At 36.9% G+C, this 16,642-nt stretch overlaps 1 protein-coding gene across 3 annotated transcripts in view; it reads right to left on the bottom strand.

Annotated features, from left to right (window-relative positions):
• LOC131077277 (cold-responsive protein kinase 1) overlaps window positions 1–16,642 on the bottom strand; it is a 136,539-nt gene that overhangs the window by 35,881 nt on the left and 84,016 nt on the right. For 2 of the 3 annotated variants that reach the window (XM_058014730.2, XM_058014731.2), the window contains exon 6: window positions 14,329–14,479. In XM_058014730.2, coding sequence (XP_057870713.2) covers window positions 14,329–14,479 — 151 coding nt within the window. Of the gene's footprint in view, window positions 1–3,784; window positions 3,877–14,328; window positions 14,480–16,642 lie in introns of all 3 variants that reach the window. The other variant, XM_058014732.2, reaches the window with a different exon arrangement.

Here is a 16,642-nt window from a genome sequence, read left to right as displayed (position 1 = left end):
CAATTTCTTGGGGTTAAGCTTTATTTTATGATTGGATCGCGCTCCTAAAATTTCGGGAAAAATGTCCGGGACCGTGTGCACTCCGGGCGCCACGGTCCCGACAACTTTTCACCAAATTTTCAAGGCCGTCAGATATGATGATTTTAGAGAGAATCCCGAAGTTACAGGTGATTTCAAGATGTTTTGACCCCCGAAATCAAGCCCCCAAGCTCAGAATAGGGCCTAATTAGGGTTTTTGATTAAGTGATGTATTGGAGGAATAAAATGAAAGGGGCACACTTTAATGAAAGGGCCCGACTTTATGATGTGGAAAATGATGAAATAGAACCTTTAGACCTAATTAATTTGATTAATTAAGTGCTAAAGGGGAAATGTAATGCAAAATGCAACTGCGCCAAGGCGGGTGCTAAACTAGGTGTTAAATTGTACTGCTTTAGCAAGTGCGTACAATTTATGACGTTACACCCCTCAATAATTAGTGAACTCTACCACAAAATGATGCGAAAGACATTACATTCGGGTAGGAAATATGGCAATATTCTCGCATGTGTGATTTGGCAAGAGATAATACGCAAGCTTGGTATGCCCACCCCAAGTTTTGACAGAGGTTTCAAGATCATAATTACTCTTTAATAAATTCATAACATAAGGCTTCAGCAAGACATAAAGTTTGCAAGGCAGCAAAGGTTTCCTAAAATGCAGAGCTTGTCCTCATCTTCGGAATCTGGTGAACTACATTCTGCGTCGCCATTACCCACAATGGAGTACTGGTCGCGTAACTATAGAGTTAATCTCAAAGTGGAAGAATGGGAAGAGCCGTTTGAGGAAAACGTCGCTGATGGCCAGCTAGGGTTAGTGTTCAATATCTAGTGTCAACACTACAGAAGGAACGTCAAGAAGATGATGGGTGAACAGATACTCTGTTTGCAGACACGTAGATTGATTTACCCGTCGTAGCTCATTTCTATATTTCTCTCAAACACTTGAGACTTGGTGCAGTCATGGAAAGCATTAGAGATAATAGAAAACAAGACGATCAGACCAGAATTCTTAATGGGGAATAAGTTAAGACTAGAGGTCCAACGTTATGATTTTTGGAGGGGGCAAGCTCATGTTGGTGGCATTTTTCCTCGTCATTTTCTACTGCATAAGGAATCCTTCGTCAACATTTATGATAGCATCAACAGTCCTTGGAGCTGAATAATGTGCGTCCTCTGCAACAAACCTTTCGCAATCTTGGTAGGGCTTTGGATGCATGTAATATCCCTGATAATTTTTTTTGGTTTTTAAGTGCAATAAGAATTACAAACAAACACATAACCCGTTAAGGTTAGAAAATATAATCTCAAAGCTTGCTGAAATTGCAACCCTTCCACCTTCTGATCACCAAGTGCCCAATGTGGGAAGGTGAGAGCATACGGTGATAAGGGGTTCATTAGCTCACTAATCTACTGGAAATTATAAAGCAAATGCAATACTGGGTGGCAAGCCAGCCCCTTCCGCTTATCTAGCGGGAAAGCAAGGAATTTGGCGGTGAACCAGCCAAGAGAACAATACTGCAGACACAAATCACTCTACCGCAATATTTCAGCGGGAGGACTGAATTACAAATTACTCAACTCAACCGCTTATGCGGCGGGAGGATCATTACAACCAACATCACTCGACCGCTTATGCAGCGGGAGGACTGAATTACAAATTATCAGATATAGGCGACAAGCCAGCCTCTTCCACTTTTCAGTGGGATATGAGATTACAATCCAAAATGGGTTAGTAGTACTACTACTTAACCTTACAATAAAGAGGAAAGTGAGAGTAGAAGAATATTGCTGAACATAAGAGATAATGATCATGAAACTCATTCAACATAAAAAACAGCAGGTTGGAAATGCATAACCAGCAACCCATAAACTCACTAAATTACTCAAATCTCACTCAATTCACTCCAAATCACTCCCAAACCAACACTAGACAAGTAGCAGCTAAGACAAACCAAAAGGGAGCTACAAAAACACTTCAAAATACCTTGCACACATCCCAATGCACTCTCTAAAACCCACACTTAGCTAGGATATTTCGATTTGCATTATTAAATTCAAGACTCAGAGAAAAGTGCCACAAACTTACAAGATGTATTGCCAACAGCAAGAAGGAAGATTGAACTAGTACCCAAAATGATCAGTCGCTCAGGCAGAGGGGTATGATCAAAAACTTGCTTCAGCCACAGGGAAACTAGCAACTCCAAAAATCACTCCAAACTCCAAAAACACTGAAATATGCAATGAAAATATCATAGATTACAGCACGCGGCTAGGTACTATATCTCAAGTACGAAACTGGAAACACTAGGGAGCCGCACTCCGAAGCTTCAAAGTTCATACACCAATCCGGCAACATAACGATGCAAATTTTCAAGATGCCAAAATGAGAGCCCAAGGCTCATATTTATAACTTCACGCCTCCCCAAATGCAAATGCAAATGGCACCCAAACTCCACTCAAATTCTCTTTCATTTCGCTTCATGTCTCCACCAACATGGCACCCACTTTCCTTTTCCTAGGCAAGTTCAAACTTTGCCTTATGGTGGCGTTTTTTGCAATATAAAAACATTAAACAAGAGATGTTTAATCCTCCTAAATTTCCACCAACAAATTCGCCTTTTGACTTAGGAAAATAACACATGGATATCAATTAATTATTTTCCCCCAAGTCATCCTCAACATTTAATCAGTAAATGCAAATATTTAAATATTAAACCTTTGACAAGGAAATAATATTTAATTAAATTACTTATGACTCCCATATTGATCATTAACAAAAACCAAGATGAAGCGGAGTAAAGAAGACCATAGAACTGCTGCAGGACCAGGACCCTGTCCACTGCCAAAAATAGAAATACTCCATACTGCCACTTACTAAAAATAGTAAGTCATGAATTACTACTCCGAAAAGCATGATCTTCGCACCCAGTGATAGAGCATGGAAATCTCAGTAAGACATCATCATCCAAACAGCCAACCCCTAACTTACTAAAAATAGTAAGTTCTCGATTCACCAACGTTTGAAACCCTAATTCTTCATTCCACATAGCCTACGGGTCTCAGGAATGGGCCAATGGACCACTGAAAGCACATCATCGAGAAGGGGACATTACAATGCAGAAACAAGAACAAGGATTTTTTACAAAGTTCATGCAATAATTGCTATCATGGGGCACGAACATGAAGTGTCTGAGCATTCATCTCCAACGGGTCAGCAATAGCAAGATAATTCCATCTCCCATGTTTCTCCTTTGCAAGGCCCTCCACATCATTTAGCCCCAAGTTCTTCTCAGGTACAACTCGACTATGATACTAATGCCCAGCTAGTAACTCAGGTAGATAATGCACTTCAATTTGAAGCTCAGGATGAGAACAACTTGGATGTGCAGCCCATGGAAGAATGAAAGAATTTTTTTTCAATTTCTGTCGGGCTTATTCCATTTTTACTTTTTTGGGTTCATGGTCTGGTCCAAATTCCCCAAATTTTGCAACCCAAGGCTTATAAGGGCATAAAATTCGCAATCTAGTAGATGGCTACAGTAATTTCCTGTTGATACAATATGATTTTTTCCGTGTCACAATTTTGTTCGATGTAAATGCTGGTCAAAGCAGGAAAATCACAGTTCTCAGGGTGAACAAAAGATGCTCGCTACTTCAACATGGTTTCTGGTTCAATATGGTTACATTTGTGGCACAATTTTTCTCTATGCTAATGGCGGTCAAAGCAGAAAAATCACAGTTACCAGGGTGAACAGAATATGCTCGTTCGGTGCTCGTTTTGTATTTTGCTGATTTTGCTGATTATGGACAGCCCTTTTACGATAAGTATGTCAACCTGAGATAAAGAAAATCAAGAAATTAGAAATTATTTTTGTTAGTACACATTGCAATATGTAAACTTAGCTGTAAATGTTGACTAAATGTATCAGGGTGATGATAGCTACACAATGTCATTACTAGCATTCTAGGCAGCTCTTTAGGTATCCTACTTGATTTCAAATGGAACATGCTTTATAAGGAATATGGGTGTAAACTGCTTCCATAGGTAGTAGATTAGGTCAATTACTTATCATTGTATTTTGAGCTGAGAAGGGAGGTTTTCTTTAGTGATTCTTTCCTCCTGGAGCTCTTGAATCAGTTTTTATTTTTATTTATAAATATATAATATTAGTGGCTTGCCACTTTTGCTTTAAAAAAAAAATTATTCCATTTGACAAGTATAAAGCTTACCCCTAGCACAAGTTACTACCCCCAAATGAATGGACAAAAAAAATCATGAACAAGTGAGGGTACTTGAGAAATTATGTTTCAAATCAACAACCAAGATGGGTTAGGTTGTTGCATCTAGGAGAGTATTGCTACAATACATATTACAATATGTCCATTGGTATGTTACCTTTCAAAGATTTATATGGATATGATATACTAAATTTTGTTGATTTAATATGTACAAATATTAGGGTACTAATAGCAAGAGACTTGGTCACTCAAAGCCAAGAAATATTGAAGGCGCTCAAGGATCATCTTCAAAAAGCCCAAAACCAGAAAAACTTTTATGCTAATCAAAGTTGTACAAAGAGACATTTTGAGATAGGGGACATGCTTTACTTGAGGTTGCAGCCATATCGACAATCCTCTATCAAGAGAAGTGGATATAGAAAGCTCAAACCCAAATTTAATGGGCCTTGTAGGATTATGAGGAGGATAGGTAAAATCGCCTACAAATTGGAACTTCAAGAAAATACTCAGATCATTAATGTCTTTCACAATTCATGTTTGAAGAGGGCCTAAGGGTAGCATATTGTGCCTTCAAAGGACTTACTGCCCTTGGATAATGAGGAAAAGTTGATTTTGATACCAAAAGAACTAATAGATACCAAGGACAGAAATTGAGTAGAAGGATTGTCACAAAATATTTGGTTTGTTGGAAGAACCTACCCATTGAAGATTCTACATGGGATACTACAACAACTGAATTTAGATTGCTCGAGGAAAATCAATCTTGAGGAGGGCAGACTTGTAAAGTCCCCAATCCCAAATTGGAGTAGTATAAAACCATTCCCTATTGTTGATGGGTGAAGGTATGAAAATTAGAAAATAATTGATTCAATGTTCACTTATGGAGTTGCCCAAACCCTAAAAAAGTTCTAATTCAAAAAGCTAACCAAGGGAAAGAAGTTAAGGCTGGAAAGTTACATTTTTCATGAAGTTTTCAGGTTCACGAAAAAGTGCAAAAGTGCAAGAAGGTTCGTGAATTCACAAAATTCTATAAAGTTACATTTTTCATGAAGTTTGTAGGTACACAAAAAGTGCAAAAGTGCAACAAGGTTCTGCTTGTTGCAAGGCTTGTGAATTCACAAAATTCTCAAAGGTATAACAAAAGGGGGGAAAAGTTAAATACATGGCAAAGTTTGAAGGTATTCAAACTTAAGGAAACTGCAACAAAGCTCTTCAATTCATCAATAATGCAAAAGTATGACAAGAAAAGAAAGAAGAAGTCACCAAGTTCATAACATCGCAAAGCTTGCAAGTTCCCAAATTGTGTGAAAGTGTGACAAGATCCATGGAATGATAAAAATTCCAACAAGATGAAGAGAAGGATAAGGAGAAAGTGAGTAGAAAGAAAGGAGGCAAAAAGTCATGAGTTTTGAGTGTTACAAAGTTCATGGGTTTACAAACCATGCAAAATGCAACAAGATAGAAAGACCAAATTCCTGACTTGCAGAATAAAGGTGAACTTAGAATTTAACTTTAAGTGAGAAAAGGAGCAACAATTAATGTGGTTGGTGCATGTGTGATTTGAGCCACCCATTTGGGCGAGATTCATTACTTGTCATTGATCTTAGCCATTTAATGGCTGGACACATTCATTTTGGAGGAATCATTCTATTATCTATACACAATTATGAGCAATTGTATTCAAGCAATCAAATCTGAAGATGAAAACCTTTATGTTTGCTAGAGATTAGAGAATGAAAACCCTTTGGTTTCAAGGATCGAAAGACAAAAGCCTTAGGTCTACTAGAGATCAAGGAATGAAAACCCTTTGGTTTCAAGCTACATTGCAAGGTTCGTTCCTTGGGGGTACCGAATCCGGGTCCGGTTCGAACCCGGTTCGGATCCGAGTTCGGTTCCTCTATGAACTCAAGGTGAACCCAAATGCTCAGGTGCCAAAAAAAACAAAAAATTGCAATTTTTTTACCTTTTTTAGCATCCAGCTTGACTTCAATGCCATGGGAACCCTAAAAGCAACCATTAAATCCATAGAAACGAGACTTGCACAGACATGCTGGAATATATACATGAAATATAACATTTAAATATGAGTCATACTTTAAGGTATATTTCATGTATATATTGGCAAGATGTTTGAGAGGTTTCAAATCTCTAGGAGATATAATGCAAATTCTACATTTTAGATCTTATTAATTTTCAGACAGACAAATTTCAATAATCAACAAGCTCCTATCAACATTCTCTCACTCTCTCTATCCCACTCACTTTATCTGCCCTGAACTCTAGACCTATCTCTCCCTAGCACTCTTCCTCTATCCCCTCACTCTACCTCTCTCTATCTCATTATCTCCTCTCTACCCCAAGATCTAGACCTATATTTCTACCTCTCTCTCTCTCACCCTCAAAACCCCATGAGGGGTGCTACCCTCAACCTTGTTTTGTTGTTGTCTCTTTTCACATAAACAAAATGAGTAGAAGCAAGGGGAGACAAAGATGTGGGATATAGAGCCAGCGCATACTAACTTGGATGCTTCCACTTCTCAGCATATCGCATTTGAGGACACGAAAAGCAAGAACACTATTAGTGCAACTACAAGTGGCACTGACATTGCGTCTGGTTCATCTAATGTTCCTACATCATCTAATATGACTGATGATGATGATGATGATGATGATGATGAATTGGAGAATCCATTTGATGAAATTTAAAACCTAAAAGTTAAAAGTTCCAATTGTTGAAACAATGAACTTGAACTCGATATTATTATTTTGATATTGAACTAGAAGTATATGATGCTATGATGCTATGATTACAAGTTTATGGTGGTTTTGTTGTTTATATGATGCTATGTGATATTCTAATCTCAATTCATGCTTCTAGGTTGACTATAGGTTGTCTATATATATATATATGATTTTTACATTTCTTTTGTACTAACGACCCTGAATGAGCTCAATACCCATTTTCAAAATTTTGCCAAACCGGTGAATCGGGTCCCATATATGATTTTGACATTACTTTTGTACTAACGAACCCAAATGAGTTCAAAACCCATTTTCAAAATTTTGCCAAACCAGCGAATCAGGTCCCATATATGATTTTGACATTGTTTTTGTACTAACGAACCCAAATGAACTCAAAACCCATTTTCAAAATTTTGCCAAACCGGCAAACCGGGTCCTCGAACCTGAACCGGCAATCTAGGTTTCAAGGATCAGAGGACAAAATCCCTTTGGACCTATAAGACAATTTCATTCAAAGAATCTGAATGAGCTTTCAAAGCTTGCAAATTCTAATGTTGCAAGTTTGTATAAATTTGCATTTTTGGTGTGGGTTTGAGCATAATAATTTCAGTTTATACCATTTTGTGGCCCTGTTGTTGCTACGACATATTTTGATGTATTTCATGGGTTTTTTATGAACAAGAAAGATTCTTGAGTTCAAATTTTATATATTGGCTCTAATTGTAAATCTATAAATTAATGAAAATAAAAAGATTGTGAAGAAAACTGGGTTTTACAAGTTCTTGTTAAAATATTTAAATCCAAAAAAAAATTACCAAAATTTATTGTTGGAGTTATTACACAAGAAATAGCAATAGGGATGCTAATTGGAAGGATGGTGTACAAGGACTGACCCCAAGATCAGTAATTTACAACTATTTTGAATTTGAAATGGGTGGAGGCATCAACTGCCTCAAATACCAACTTCCACAGATTAATGGCCAGGATGACCAATTATGTAATGTCCCTTTTTGGCAAATTCAGGGGATAGGGACAATTATCCAATCACAAAGAAATTATTTCCTAAAAATCCTTAAATTGAGAATATGGAAATGATATTATTATTATTTCAATAACAATTTCTGAATAGAAATCACTGCTATATCTGATATAAACTGATACAATTATACAAAGATGATCTAGATGTTAGCCTTCTCTGATTTGACAATGGATAGTATGCTATAATGTGCTGGGAGCTCTGTATGGATTGCTATTTCAGATATTAATGGATGTAAAGATTATTGTGAATGTAACAATATGTTTAGTTTTACAATGAATAAGGACTAGTTTACTGTTACTTGAATCTATATTGAACTGATTGCTCCTGATGTGACGATTTGCTTCTTGCAATAGATACAGAGATGAATTTGCCCATGGCGATCTCAACACTTGTATGATGATGATATCAATCTGCAGTTTCTGATTATGACAGTTAAGATATGCAGTGGTATGTGAGTTGGTCTAATTAGACCTTCCATCTATATATGAATGCTTGCCTGATATATATATGATTATGTAGCGATTCTATATGACCTTCAGATATGGATGCTTACCTGATTTATCTTGTGACTTATAGCAAATCCGTGCTGTATCTGATATGTTTCACTCGTAAATGTGCGTCCAAAAGCCAGGGGCTGCTTGCTCAATAAGAGTGATCCAAACTGGATAAGAAATAAGATACAAATTCCATAATGCCTTATCCATTATATATATCTTGCAAGGTTGAATGTTAACATCTCTTTGGAAGTTAGAAGACACACCTCTTCATAATCTAAACAGATCGATTTATTTAGTCAAATCGCACTCTTGCGACTATTCCCTTATTCATATTTTTCATGCTTTAATGATTATTTGTCAACCTTCATTGATTTAACATAACTAACCAATGAAATGGTTAGTTTGTTAATGGTGGTTAGTTTGTTAATGGTGCTTGATCGATGTGTGTTAGCCTTCACCGATACTATGATCATGTCAAATTATTGCTGATAGTAAATATTAGTCGCTGTGAATGCTATATACTCGGTTGGTATCGTGACAACGGCATTCGTCCTTTAATCCTTGGAAGAGATCAATGATCTCTCTACCATGTATACACTTGATCCGGTATCTTCTATTTGCTGATATACTGATATTGTGTTTCCTTAATTGATGTCCTCGTGATGATATTGTGTTCGAATGCTTGCAAGTCTTTATGTCCTATCCTTCTACATTCTATTATGTATATTTTATTATTTTCTACTCCTAACTATTCAAAGTTTTGTTATCAAGGCTGCCACCCTTGATCAAGGATATCACAAATTATGTCCAAGCACTGAGCCAGAGGTTGTATGGGAGATAAATGCGTCCTGCCCTTTGACAGAGAAAAAAATTTAGAAAAAATAAGGAGATTACAGTCATTGCAATAGTGATGAATCCCACATGGCATAGAAATTAGAGGTAGAAATAGAGACAGATTTTGGGCTCCTCTCATGATTGAAAAATTCACAACACAATCACTTCATTGAGCTCCAACTGAATGTAGTCATAGAATTTTTGCTCCACAAAACACACCAAGTTCATCACGTTCAGTTGAGGGTACAAGTTGGAACAATGAAGTTTGACAAAAGTGCCCTTATTAATAATCCTCTCCTACTCAGCCCACCCGGTGTTGACCCCATCTAGTTGATTTGTATAGAAAAGGAAGCCTGTAAAAGATCAGCCATTTGCAAAATTTATGTGCCCTGTCCATGACTACTCAAAGCTAGATTTTTGAAAGCAGTCCTTCAGCATATCATTTTGTCCAACAATCAGTGGGGGAGTCATTGCAACTGCTACAGAGCTTCTTAGGAATCCTCCCATTGATAATATTGCTTGGAACATTTTTTCCAAGTCTTGGCATGTTGTGGCTTTTGAGGTTTGTCAGCATTCTGTGTGCATTCAGATTGTTGGTGCCAACGAAATAGCTTCTGTTGGCAGAGTAGGAGCATGAGTGGCGAGCAAAGGAGTTATGTGAACAAACTGTCAAAACAAAAGAGCCACTAAAGTTAGTTAGCTATATATATTAGTGTTCTAAAATGACCAAGACTATTGTGGTTGGAAAGGTTGTGGGTATTAAAGGAAATTCCAATCCCTTGTTTATCAGCAAGCCAAAATAGGAAGTTTTTTAGTTTGCTTTGAACAAAGCAGCATATCCACATGACCTCCAGCCAATGTCCAAGAAGCCGTCAAAGTCCCACACTCAGAATGAAGACGTAACAAACGACCACATCACCAACCAACAACCCAATACTCACGTAACAAACGACCACATCACCAACCAACAACCCAATACTCAGGGTTTCAAAACCACCAAATGTCAAATGTTAACCATTTGTTGTTCAATTTGCAATTTATTAATCACCCGATTGACTTCCTAACCACTAGGTTATCTTTCAAGTTTTGTAAACGAACCCATTTTTGCATGTAAAATTAAGATTTAGATGGCCAATTTTATCAATAATTGTAAAAATATTTGTGTTATAAACCGACGATTTAGTCATCCAATCTTAAATCAACTTGTAATTTTGCTTGCATATCTTTCTAAGGGAGTGTGATTTCAGTTATAATCAAATCACGGGGGTAATCTAGGTGTTTCTACTTTTTATTTTTTTGTTCATATGATCATGTCTCTCACACAATCCCTTTCATTTGAGTATTGTTCATAATCCTCATAATAAATGGAAAGTCAAGTGTGAATACCTTGTGATATCCACTCACTTAACATTATGCTACAAAAGTTGGGCAGGAAAATAGATTGGATCAAACAAATTTATGTCGAGGGCGAAGAGATCAAATTTTTATTATAAACCACCACATCTCACTGGCCATTTTTAGATCATAATTGGAATCAGAGCTACTAAAGGTAATCGAAACAATGCAGTTTTTAAATTTAATGTTACACTTCAGTATTTTTTTAAATTTAACTTTGTTTTCTTCTTTTTTTTTCATTTTTTTAATTTCCAAAATGTTGCTAAGACCCAATTTGCCTGCAACAAAATTGCCTTGAGACAATTTTTTAAGGTGTAGGAGGCACTTACTAGCTTGCTCATGAGCCAACTTTGTTGCATATGGAGGCCATGCAATAGTGAGAGGCAAGAAATGCAAAGCAATGATCCAAGATGACACTTGGTGGGATTGCATGAATATCTTAGTTTCATTGAACCATCATGAATATGATATGCTATACTAGCATGGATAAGCCATGTTTGGGAGAGCTATCTCAATGCTTGAGAAGATGAAGTCATTCATATATGAACAAGAGCAAGACCCCAAGAAAATTTCTTCAAAGAGGTGCAAACAATTTGTGTTAAGTGGTGGAACAAGATGACCACCCCACATCTTGCCTTTGCATTGAGTCACAAATATTACAAAAATGAGTTCCTTTTTATTGCCAATGAGGTTGCCACCATACATAGATATAAAAGTCAACTAATGGTACAAGCAAGCACTTGCTAAACTCTTCCAAGATCTTGAGATGGAGATGTTGCGAGTGAGTTTGATGATTTTGTAGCCTCTAATGGTCAAAGTGTTTCCATTCTCTGTGACAAGTATAGGAAGGATCCTCACTCTTAATGGTGCCTCAATGACCATGAATTGCCACACCTACAAACTCTTGCAATTGAAATTTTATCGTTAATAGGTTTCTTAATTTTTATCACAAACTCTTTAAATTTGAAATTATTTTCATTTTTCAAAAAGAATTTCAAATTTGAAGTTTGATTTATAATTTAAGAACTCTAATTCTTTCACTTTGCCTCAATATGTTGCTAGTTCCTCATCATATGAATGGAATCAGGGTACATATTCTTTCATCAACTCAATGAAGTGCAACCAATTGAAATCAAAGCAAAGGAGTTAATTTGCACTTGCACCCATAGTTACAAGACTATGCGAGTGTTGGCAAGACTCACCGAGTCCCGAGGCGGGTCGCCCTTGCCGAGGCTAGGCGCCTCTGGAATTGGACTCGGCCGAGTTTGGCCGGGTTTTGGCAGACTCGCTGAGTCTGCCAAACTCGGCAAACTCGCCAAGTCCCAAGGCAACAATAAAAAAGCCAAAAAAAATTTAAAAAGTATTTGTTTTAAGTGGAATAAACAATGAATATGTCCAAGGATTGATGTGGATGTTAGGAATTACATGTAGAAAATATCAATTAAATGTAGATAAAGATTAAACAAAGGAATAAAATAAAAGTTGTTTGAGCTTTCGGGGGTGCTGCCCCCGAAAACCCCCGCGGGGGCGCTGCCCCTCGACCCTGCCCTGTACCGCGACAGGGAGCGCAACAGGGGCATTGCCCTTGGACCCGCAAAGGGCGCTGCCCCCAAACCCCTATTGAATAATTTGGGGGGAAACTGCGCTGATAAAAGTGGGGAAAATTTAACCTCTGAGTCTGATTAGGCTCCATATAACAACAGTGGATGAGGATGTTGATGTCACTAAGCCTGAGCCTGAGCCTGAAACATAGGCAGATATCATGGCTACAGAATGTTCCATGACCTATCTTAGGCGCACACGTAGGACGGTTGCAGGGTCGAGTGATCAATGATCACTGATATTGGCTCCTTTGAGCCTTAGACTTCTAGGCTCTAGCTTTTATGTTGAACTTGATATATGTTTTGAACTTTTGATGGTATGGATTTCATATTCCATGAATTTTGTAGACATTTGACACTATCTATATTTCTAATGTGTTATTTAGTTAAGCTTATTTCCTTCCGCGCAAGCCTAAAATTTGCATTTATACTTATGTGATCAATGTAAACTTGTGTATGTGCTTCTATTTGATGAGATTATTGTGTCTTTAATTTTTATTTATTAAAAAATGCACGAAAGAAGTTTAAAATCATTAAAAATCTTTGAATTTATTGGGTTTTTCAATTTGTCGAGTCTGGGTGACGAGTCCGAGTCCGAGTCAAAAATCAGCTTGCCGAGTCCGAGGCGAGTCCGAGTCTTGTAACTATGCTTGCACCTTCTTACCCACAAGCATAATGAATACAAGGAAGGGCCAACAAAACTGTGGGATACAGACCCAAAGCAAGCTGACTTGGAAGTCTCTGCTGCCACACAATATTCGCTTTTGAAAAGTCAAAAAGCCAACATACTTTTACTAGAAGGGGCAGTAGGGCTGCTTATGGTTCAAAGATAATCTACCTACATCATCTAATGTCTATAATAATTATGTTGGTCTTGATGAAGACCCATATAATGCTGATTATTGATTGTATTATTTTAATATTAAACAATGAATATCTATCACGAAATCCAAGTTCAAAAAAATCATATCAAATCAGTATATTGTACTTGTAATACTTATGGTAGTTTTGTTTAGCATATGCATGATATGTAGCATTCTGAACTTTAGTTCCTATTTCTAAACTACAAATATGTATATATTTATGATTTTTATATGTTTTTGGTACCCAAAAAATACCCAGCCCCCAAAACAATCTTGCACCAGCAGACCATACCCAAGTACTAGTACCCCTACCTAATTCCAATTCAGCAAGTTAGATTTCTATCTTAGAAAACAACCAGTGTAGTTTTCTGGAGGTAAAAGGGAGGTCGTCCAAATGATTTAGAGCACTGGTGAAGTCATCCCCTTGAATCTCTTCATCTGCAATATCCCCTCTTCAATTATGAAATTCTTTAGGAGGGGCATCTCCAAAATGATGATGACAAGAAACGCCAAAGAATCTGTATATATTTGTAATAAAATTAATGCTAGTAATCTTACAGCTTTCAGTCAGCTAAAACATAAGATTCAAGACATTTAACTTGTATAGCTGTTGGTTCCTCATGTTTTAGAAAATATAAACATGTTAATATCCCCAAAGATCTCTCAAAATCCAATTTCCAATGGTACGGCTCCCATTCTCTTGATCTGCTTGAATTTTATGTCTACCAGAGTTGTCTCAAAAACTTATTTAGTTCATAGTGGCCTAAAAGACGTGGTTTACTAGATTTTTACGAAGGATTGTTCAGTTTAAGGGTTTTGGGCTTCCACAGTTGCTGCAAACAAAGCTGTTTGCATCATTGATGGAATGCAAAAACCAAAGTCAATGGACACAAACAACAGATATTTACTTTGATTAACTATTTTCTCTTTCTTGAATTCTCTCTATAAGGATAAGTTAGTTCTAAGAATACATCAAGAAATTTCCTTAGCTTTCAGAATGCATTGTATTTTAAAAAGCACATTTTTCACTTCTTTAATTTGAAGATGCATAAAAATAATCGAAATAGATAACCTTACCCACTCCAAAAGTATTTGTTTCTCATCTGGCAGGCTATTCTTCGTGTTACTCCTGCCACTGACTACTTCAAGAACAAGTATCCCAAAGCTGTAAACGTCTGCTTTTTTTGTCAGCTGGCCACGCATGGCATATTCTGGAGCCAGATAACCACTGCATGACACAATATGAAATACAAAAAAATTTAATTAGAAGTACTAAAAGTGTGTATTTAAAATTGACTACTCTTTGTTATTTAACTAAACAAGACACACAAAGACTAGCCAATCTTATGTGTGGATTCTACAAATTTTTTATGTATATTCTAAGGCAAATTTATACCTCTAATATCAATAGCCCTTTTGTGATATCATGCCAAATCAATCCCACTTGACATTAACCAATAAAAAAAATAGCAACCAAAATGTAAGCATTATATAGATTTATTCTCATGTGAAGAATGGTTTGAGATTTGTTCTATTATCTACAATCTTTTCCTTTTCTTCAACCTAGAATGTTTTCAAATCAGAAATTGCCCTCTTTGCAGCATGTTCGGTACCTACATTCTATTTAAAGAAACATAGGGTTTCGGAATAGCTATAGAGATTTCCTATGGTCTCATTCTTCATCTCTTTTATTTATCTACACTGTCATGCCACTTTTAAGGGGGTTGTACTCTGTAAGGAAACATGACACATCTTTTCATTAAAAAAATTGCATATTTTCCTTTTCAATAGTGAGTTTTGGATCTTTTTGTGGTTATTTTACAGATTTATAAATGGTTATTATTATTTAACTAGAATGACGCACAAATAACAAGTCTAAGGAATCCCAAGTTTCCAATTGCCTAGAAAGAGCCTTTGGGAAGAGTTAGGAGTATTTTGTTACATCACAGTGCCCTCTTCCTAGTGCCAGACCTTAGTGTACCTTTATTATAGACAACTCCTATCATTGTTGGATTTGCATGGCGGATAGATGACCCTGATTGCACTTAATTTTGCTTTTAACTCACTACCTGCAGTTAAGGCATGGATGTTTTGCCTGTTTCATACTAAAACCTTGAAAATGTTGTTTGCAATGTGCATAGTGTATGCATGGTATTTGCATGTGTCAAATATATGCACATCATCAGTCTAGGAATACTGAGTCCATAATTTTGGCATGTACAAGTAGTTATGAGGTTATCTTTACATGAGTAGCAAAAAAATCAACTAGATATTTTCAAAGATGAAACCTAGTAATCTTTGGAAGACTATTCCATTATGCCCTAGAAGCATAGTTTTTGTTATTCTTATCTACGAGCAAGATGGCTTGCAAGCTACGTCTTGGGGACGCATCCCCGGCCTAAAAACCCCCATCCTGGTCTTGGGGACGTTTCGGGTACGTGGGGACGACCAAGGGATGTTTCCCCCCCATCCCCAATTTGCTAGGATTTCTTGGAGATGTCCTAGAAACGAAGGGACTTTGGCCCCAGCCATGGGGGACGTCCGTATGTCCCCAAGATAGAGGGGAGCGTCTAGGACGCCCCTCGACCTCCCGAGGACGGACGGACATCCCCAACGGCTGGAGCCATTTGTTTTAAATTAAAAACATAGAAATTTTAAAAAACAACATATTTTTAAATATTTTTTTCCTAATGTGGGCCCCCTATCCCAAAAAAACCCTAAATCATGCGAATTTCAATTTTTTTAACATATGATTCTATCACGATTTTTATTTCACTGCTATGTGCGATTTTTTTCAGCTATGACGGACCAGGGCTGCATTTTGCGATATTTTCCACGAACCTGGGCTGACATTTTCCATGAACTTGGGCTGCGCTTAAGCCTATGTTTAAGGCACTAGGCTTATATGCAAAATGAAATAGACAGCAGTATCTTTGAAGAGCCTACGAAGGATAGAGGTTCACGCACAAAGAGGGGTGTTAGCGCCCAAGCTTGAGCCGCTACAACATTAAACGAGAAGCAAATCAAGCGATCTTCATCTAGCATTCACGATATGAAAGAAGAGGCTGCACTTAGTATGGTCTCAAGTTAGAAACAATAAACAATGCATATCGTTTATAATTTGAGAGACTATGCTTTGGTGTTTGGTTGACTCTCAAGTCTCAACAATTAAGCAAGGCATATCGTTTATAATCTGAGAGTCTGAGACAGACTACAGTGGGATTTTGTATTTCCGTAATTTAAGGTTAGGCTCTAAATTGCTTCCCATATTTGATATTTTCCATTTTTTTATTTTTTCAAAATTTCAATTTGTCATTTGAAGAATGAAATGAATGAAATCATTGAAATGTCTGATTTGTTTTTATTTTTTGTATTTTATCGATTTAAACTT

This window comes from Cryptomeria japonica, chromosome 8 (genome assembly GCF_030272615.1).
Source record: "Cryptomeria japonica chromosome 8, Sugi_1.0, whole genome shotgun sequence".
Taxonomy (NCBI): domain Eukaryota; kingdom Viridiplantae; phylum Streptophyta; class Pinopsida; order Cupressales; family Cupressaceae; genus Cryptomeria; species Cryptomeria japonica.
This window is presented reverse-complemented; position numbering and strand designations above follow the sequence as displayed.